Source organism: Gobio gobio (assembly GCF_949357685.1).
Source record: "Gobio gobio genome assembly, chromosome: 25".
NCBI lineage: Eukaryota > Metazoa > Chordata > Actinopteri > Cypriniformes > Gobionidae > Gobio > Gobio gobio.
Window position 1 is genome coordinate 19,634,662 of NC_137121.1, and position 8,597 is coordinate 19,643,258.

General features: G+C 39.0%; 1 protein-coding gene across 1 annotated transcript; it reads left to right on the forward strand.

Moving 5' to 3' along the window:
* Positions 1 to 335: 335 nt before the first annotated feature.
* On the forward strand, positions 336 to 1,817 carry kcna1a (potassium voltage-gated channel, shaker-related subfamily, member 1a; the record flags this gene model as incomplete). Its single annotated transcript, XM_079810395.1, has 1 exon — positions 336 to 1,817. Exon 1 carries the CDS (start codon positions 339 to 341, stop codon positions 1,815 to 1,817), a length of 1,479 nt encoding a protein of 492 aa, XP_079666521.1. The 5' UTR covers positions 336 to 338.
* Positions 1,818 to 8,597: the final 6,780 nt, after the last annotated feature.

An 8,597-nucleotide genomic window follows, 5' to 3' on the forward strand; every position in this document is an offset into this window, starting at 1 on the left:
TATACATACAATAACAAGTAAATAAATAAATAAATAAATAAATAAGTAGTGTGAACTTGCTGAGCTAGCAAATATCGCCGCTGTTCGATCCATTTTTCTCTGACTCGGTGACAGAGGCAGCCGTAGTGGATGCAGCGGAAAGGAGCGATGGTCGAATCAGTGACAACCGCAGTGGGGCCACACTGAGGAAAGAGCAAGTTATACCCTATACCCGGGGGTCGAGATAGATTTAAGGGTCTGGAATCGGAGAAAAGTAAGGAAAGCGACGCCTCAGCAGGGCGATTGGATGTCTACTCAATTAAATTAACTCCTGCGGAGCTCCAACTTTGACCTGCAGGATGACAGTTGTGGCTGGGGACAACATGGACGAGACCTCTGCCGTGCCGGGACATCCGCAGGACACGTACCCCCCTGACCACGACGATCATGAATGCTGCGAACGGGTGGTCATCAATATAGCGGGGCTGCGCTTCGAGACCCAGCTCAAAACTCTCGCCCAGTTTCCAGAGACTCTCTTAGGTAACCCAAAGAAACGGATGCGGTATTTTGATCCCTTGAGAAACGAGTACTTCTTTGACAGGAATCGTCCGAGCTTCGATGCCATCCTCTACTACTATCAGTCCGGTGGAAGACTGAGAAGGCCGGCAAACGTCCCATTGGATATGTTCTCGGAAGAAATTAAGTTCTATGAACTTGGGGTCGAGGCGATGGAGAAGTTTCGTGAAGATGAGGGCTTCATCCGTGAGGAAGAGCGGCCCTTACCAGATAAAGAGTTTCAGCGGCAAATCTGGCTTCTGTTCGAGCACCCCGAGAGCTCGGGGCCGGCCAGAGGAATTGCTATCGTATCCGTTATGGTCATTTTAATTTCCATTGTCATTTTCTGTTTGGAGACTTTACCTGAACTGAAAGAGGACCCTGCAGGGCGGATACAGACTATAGGCAACACCACCTTCTTCTACAAACCAAACATCCTGACCGATCCCTTCTTCATCGTAGAGACCCTCTGCATCATCTGGTTTTCATTTGAGTTGATAGTGCGCTTCTTTGCTTGCCCGAGCAAAGCAGCTTTCTTTAAGAATATGATGAACACCATTGACATAGTGGCCATCATCCCCTACTTCATCACGCTGGGCACAGAGTTAGCAGATGAACCGGATGGAAAGGAGGGAAAGGGCGAGCAGGCAACATCACTGGCCATCCTCAGGGTGATCCGTCTGGTCAGGGTGTTCAGGATCTTTAAGCTATCCAGGCACTCCAAAGGCCTTCAGATTTTGGGGCAGACCCTCAAAGCCAGTATGCGAGAGCTCGGACTGCTTATTTTCTTCCTCTTCATTGGCGTCATATTGTTCTCCAGTGCAGTGTATTTTGCAGAGGCCGAGGAACATATGTCGCACTTCACTAGCATCCCAGACGCATTCTGGTGGGCGGTTGTGTCGATGACCACCGTAGGCTATGGGGACATGGTGCCGGTGACTATAGGGGGCAAGATCGTGGGTTCCCTGTGCGCCATCGCCGGTGTGCTGACCATCGCCCTCCCCGTGCCTGTCATCGTGTCCAACTTCAACTATTTCTACCATAGAGAAACCGAAGGAGAGGAGCAGGCCCAACTCCTCAACGTGAGCAACCCCAACATCGCCTCTGATTCCAACTCCAGTCGCCGCAGCTCCTCAACCGCCAGCAAGTCCGAGTACATGGAGATAGACGGAGACATAAACAACAGCATCGACAACTTCAGAGAGGCCAACCTCAGAACTGGCAACTGCACTCTCCCCAATCAGAACTGTGTGAACAAAAGTAAGCTGCTAACTGACGTCTAGAGACACCGTCGAGAACTCAGTCGTGAACTGACCGGTCACATATGAATGCTTACTTTACCTCCTCTCGTGAGCCCTTGCAATGCGAATATCTTTACAATGCAGACGAAAGAAAAATACTACACCAAAACATATAGAACACCAGGCAGACGATTCAGTATACACTTAGTCTAATACATTTCCAAAGAGGATGATTCCGAAAAAAGCCTCCACGAGCACCTAGCTAACGTCCACGGGCATCGAAGGACTCTCGACGACGGATTACTACAAAATCACGCATGGACTGCAGACTACATTTCAGCAAGCTGCACACTGCATCCGGGAAAGTGCATACAAGACCAAGTGCAGTGTTTTCCGTAGGTGGTCTTCCCCGACTGACCAGCAAAGCACCTTATATGAACAAGACTTATCTTCTGCTGGGATGCTACGGAGGCCAAGGTCATCGCCTCATGGACATCCGCATTGCTGCTATTTTCCAGCAGATGCTGTAATTTAGATATCACCAAGTGATTAAATGCCATGCCCTTTAGATATAAGACAGCACAATGCCGAAAGAGGAGCCTCATAGTTAGCATGTTTAGATTATCCTCGTTTTGATATTGGCATGCGTCGGACATTACCTCATGACGATAGGACATCTGTTCCTGTTTTGCTTTTCTTTTGCATTCGGTTCCATCAGCTCCCCCTCTCCATCCACCTCCTTATTTGTCGCCATGAAAAGTGCACTAGTGTGTCATGATTTGAGATGCTTATCATTTAGATGTATTTAAAGACTGAATGTTTAACCTTACGGGAAACAGAATCTTAATGATATCATAGCATGTCAAAAGAACCTGCATTATGGCCTACTCAACTAAGGTACTGTGTATCCTAGTATATTTAATGCATGACATCGGTATAACAGCTTGTTGCAATTGAGATACCTCATAAGGGTGTCGTTGTTACAATCAGGGAAACCAGGGACGTCGATTCCTTGACATTTTCTGAAATGTGACAAAATATATATGCAAGCCCCAACGCTGGGATGCAAACTTTTCAATCTAAAAAGTAGTCAAAGACACAGAAAAAGAACTATCAAGATACTATCAAATGCATATACTCATACTAAGCGCACATGTAATAAAAAAAAACAAGTAATATAACTTAAATAATGCAGTGCATGGGCATTCTCTCTCTCTCTCTTTGAGAAGAAAAAAAAACACGAAGAAAACTATGGGCAATTATACTTCACGCTTCCATTTTGCGATCAAATTTAGGATTTACGATATATATCGAGAAAAAAATCGCTTAATTTATCTTCGCAGGATGCAAAAGAGAACACAGCAGAATTACTCATATTAGTTGCTAGTGCCTTTGACCCTCTCAGCAACCGGACAGGTGAAAGTGCCTCAGAGTAACTGGAGTTTTAGGCAGGGCAAGGGAACAATATCTGCTCTGGAACTGTCATAATGTATGTTGAGGCTGGTCATTACAGTGTATTCGGAGTGCTTTTCATTTGCGTTGTTGTTTTGTTGAACATGGCACGTGGTTGTCAGGCACAAACTCCAACATTTTCTATGTTTTCATGTGACAGCTGAGCTTGAGTATGACTTTCACGTGATGGGACCTTTTAGAGTTTTTCGATCTGCCTTTCGTTGTGGTTTTGATTATGTTGTGCCATAATAAAGAGTCTACCTCAGTGAGGTCGCCGCACAGCTCACTGCAGAGCAGAACATGACATGCATAACAGCCTGTGGAGTGTGATGATATACTTAGTGTGCCCTAGAATTAGCCTTTTTTCCAAGCACTTATCACAAACGCAACAATGCGACTGTCCCTGACCCCTCGTATCTGTAAGGCTCCATTGCTAAGCACAATCAACATTCACTTTTGGTTCTGTTTTAGTCCTTTTTTTAAAAAAAAGAGAGAGATCTGGGAAGAGACAGCAGCACAGGCTTTCCTATACCACAGGGTGTAAAGTCAATTTGAATGTTTATGTCTACTTAATGTTTAAAAGTCATGTTTAGCCCATTAGTACAGCAACCTCAAAGGAAGGCTGGCGTACGCACACAGGTACTGTAAATGACCAATTTGATTTATCAAGTGTTCTAATGTGAAATCTTGTGTTCATGCTAACGAGGGCTATTTCAGTGCGTTTTTCATTTCCCTTGATAATTAAAAAATGGCCACAATTAAATTAGTCTTTTTGGGTGTAATTTCATTGAACAAACACAAGCAAGTCTGCTAGAACGGCTCGTAAACAAGTTGCCTGATCATGTGACCTTTATTGATCCTTGAGGTGTGATTGTAATGAAAGGCAAACAGCAGTATTTTACCACGGGCAGTTTCCTATGGGTTTAGTCACCTCTGCTGTAGCTCCGTATCAGGAAGAAGTGTTCAGGGTTTTATTAATGTGTTTGGAATTCATTCAGAAATGGGCTTAGCAAACCAAACAAATCATGGTGTTACTTTTTATCTAGAATTACCAGGCTGCAAATCATGCGAAATATTTGAACATGGTAAATGAAATAAGGACGAACTGTTTCTACTGGGCGTGTGAGTGGTGATCAAACCCTATGGTGCTATGCATAATCCTATATTTAATAACTACACCATAAATCATAGCAATAGGGATTAAGTGTATTGCGGGACTGTCCAGAATGCTTATTTTGATATTTACCAAGGGCTGTGGCGAACAAACTTTTGATAAGAATAGAGATTTAAACAAGCAAGAGGGCAAACGATTTCCACCGATGATCATTCTTCATGTACTTTATGTTGAGAGACTATAACAGAAAATAAGGAAATGCTTCCTTTTCCCTACTGAAGCAAATGATGTTAGTACCGTAGTTCTAAGAAGTTTGAAATAAAGTATGGCTTAAGAGGTATAGGGCTTTTATCAGTTGAGTCTGTAAAGGTGTAAATCCATAACATACTACATGTTTTTTTTTCTTTTTTTACTTATTTATTTGGTTGTTTTGCATCGCTCAGAATTTCCTAACATCAAGCTGAAACCTTATTTCAAGAAGGGATAAAAGGTCAAATACACTGTAGTGGAGTAAAACAAAACAAAACAAAACAACATAAACGACTGACGTGCCGTCATAACTAATACTTAATATGGAGTTACCCGATGTGAAAGCTAGTTGTGGAAAGATGAGGAACCCTATAGGTTGTGGCCTTTTGGAGGATGTTGCAGACATACTTATTTTCTTCACCTGCGTGGCCTCGTCTAGCTATATTACCATGTTACGTCCATGTGGCACTATAGTTAACTGTGCTATAACAAACCCATGCCCTTGATAAAACTACAGTAGACTCACAGACAAGCCATTACAAATATATAGGAAGATTATAGCTTGTATTGTCGATATCATGAAATAACTCAAATAATGGCATTAGCATCGAAAATGTACTGTACATTGTACTTTTTTTGTAATAACCTTAACTCCATAGCGCCATACCAAACCAAAACTCAACAGCAACCTAGCAATTGCAAAAATCTGCATGGTGTATGGAAGACTGCATGAGCTTAGCCTTTCAAAACTGAGGATCAACTATATTCTGGTTGCATCATTTTTTTAAGCCCTTGCTGTCATTTGTTCCTGAAGCCATCTTCATTATTTATACGCCAGTGTTATTTTTGTTCCCTTTTGTTTGGGAGAAATTCTTTAATCCGTCAAACTCCACTGATCAGATTTCCGTATTTGGTTGATTTCTTTTGGCTTTTTGCTGTTTGCTTTCAGGATGCTGAATGATACAAGTCGTGGATTATAATGTCACGGAATGATGCATTTGACAAAACATTCATTTCCGCCAAAAAAAACGAAAGGATACCCAGTCATTACTGACCATCTCAGTTACATGTTTATGTTAGACAGATGATGACTCCATGTTAATGGTTGTTCCATGTACATCTGGTCAAACTGTTCATGTCGTCTTAACATGTTTCTGTACGTTGATTTTTTTATTTATTTATCTTTATGCTAAATTATTTTTTAATGTACATTGACAAAGGCATGGTCTGTGATCTATGCAAGGGTCTTTTGTTTCTTATGTCAAATATGATTTGATCATACATCCAAATCAATAAATTTTTAATTATCAGCTGTCAGGTGTATGTTACTGGTTTTTGGAGACAGTGGCTTTGGTATATTTTGAAATGCTATCGCTTTGATAAATATCTTTTCATGAACTTTTCACGAATGCGCTACAATTTTGTGTCCCATAACTTTTTTTTTTTTTCGTTTTGTTGTACTGACAACTAAACATGTTTGATAAACTATCTAACTTAAACTTGAAAAGTAGCTAAAATTAAAATGGTGATTTAAAAAAAAATATATATATCTAATATCAAAATTTTAACAATCTGTTTAAATTATATTCAATGCTTAGCAAAAAAAAAAGATCAGTTGAGTCTGTAAAAGTGTATTTTTACTTATTTATTTGGTTCTTTTTTTAATCTTGCATAGATTTAATATAATAATTGTATCATAAACTGTTTGAATGATATTCAATGCTCAGCAGTAACAACTATTTTAATTGAAACTATTTTAATGACCAAAATGTATTTATTTTTATTTAGTTTTCGTTTATCACTAATAACAGATATTTTATGACCAACCCTGTTGCTGCATGATTACCGGCATTAATATTACATAAACACATGCAGGAAGTGACATCATTCAAATACCTTCTACTGCATGACTGGATGACAAGTATATAGTTTTATTTCAGTAATTTTCCAGTTGACGGCATTTGCCAAGATCAAACATCTACCTTTGTAACCCAAATTATTGTAAGATTTATGATTATAAAATGACACAAATAAGGGTTTTAAAGGGATAGTTCACCCAAAAAAAAAGAAAAAAAAAGAAAATCATCATTTACTCACCCTCATGTCGTTCCAAACCTGTAAGACTTTCATTCATCTTTGAAGCACAATTGAAGAGATTTTAAATGAAATCTGAGAGATTTCTGTCCCTCTGTTGACAGTCTACGCAACTACCACAACAAAAAGTTCACAAAAAGAACATAAAACTAATCCAAATGATTTGAGCGGTTTAGTCCAAATTTTCAGAAGAGTTCGCAATCGCTTTAAATGATGAACAGGTTGAATTTAGGGTTTTCTTCACATATAAACACTGATCGGTCAACATACACAGAAGCCCATTGGTTCTCGCACGTCAAGCAAACATGCTTGAGCTTCCGCTTAGTGGATGTTTGCATTGATGATTTAATTTTCCAATTGATGAAAAAGAAGAGTTGAACCCTGTTTGTAGAAAGTGACAAATATTCAGTCAGGATGAAGGACTTGATGAATATCCTGCAGTGCAGAGCTGAACACTGTGTCCTTAACTCAAACTTATCAAAAACATCCTTAAGCAAGGTGACAAAAAAGTGATCGTAATGATAATGAGGACGGCCTATGGGGCTTTCTGTGTGGTTATGTGTATTGTAACAGAAAGCCCTAGTCATCCAGCTCACACCGAACAGACATGACAACAAAAGGATGTGAACGGGCAGTTTACATCGTCAACAAGATGCCTATCTCCTGCTTTCAATCCACCTACCGCCCGCTTTCCTTTATATACACGCACATCAGACACATTTGGTTTCCCTTGAGGGTTCAAAACATGATATTGGAGTGGCTTGTGCTTGGAGTACCCTTGCTCTCTCCTCTTCTGCATTGCCCTCTGGAGCTGCAGCAGTCCTCTGCAGGCTGGAGCTGGGGTGGGGTGAGCTGGCGTCAGGCCCAGTGCAGTTCCTGAGGCAGAGACACACACGAGCAGCGAGCTCTGGCCTCCTGTGTCTCACGCTTCTGTCCTGTCCTGTCCTGACCGACCACATGCGTCCTAGTGCTCAGGATCTGAGAGTGATCTGCATGTGTTCCCTGTCATAAAATGGTTTTATCTTGTGATAAAATCATTCACATGGATCCTCCAGCTGTGCCATGATGGAGCTGGAAACTCTTCCTCGCAATTAACAGCAGCTTCAGTCTGGGTAATCTCTGCCGTCTGCTGCGCTGATTGAGGATTTCTCAGTCACAAAAACAGGCCGCCCTAATGGAAGCCCCGAGATACAATATATGCTATCTGAGGTCAGACAATGTTATTGGCTTGAGTGCAAAGTCAGTGTCCTTCGATCATTTCGAGAAAACTTTCTAACAGGGTAAAGCACTGCATTTTTTATTTTTTTATTCGAAAGAATATACTTTCTAAAAAATTATATATTAAATATATACATATGTAAAATAGGTATATTTATGTAGTATTTATATAAAATTATAATTATTATAGTCTAATTAATAGAATTATACATGAAACAAAATTAGCAATATAAATATATATTAAATGTACGCATTAGTTATGTATATATAATGTATACATTTAATATATATTTATATTACTCATTTTTATTCATATATAATTTAATAATATAAAATTGTACTAATTATATATATATAGTCCTAAATATACAATATACAAATACCATATACCAAACCAATACTATATATAATATATAATATTATATGAATATTATACTAGATAATTATATATGAATAAAAATTAGCAATATAAATATATAATAAATGTACTAATTTGAAATATATATATATATATATATATATATATATATATATATATATATATATATATATATATATATATATATATATATATATATATATATATATATATATATATATATATATATATATATATATATATATATATATATATATATATATGGCATTTGTCCTAGATATACAATATACAAATACCATATACCATACAAATACCA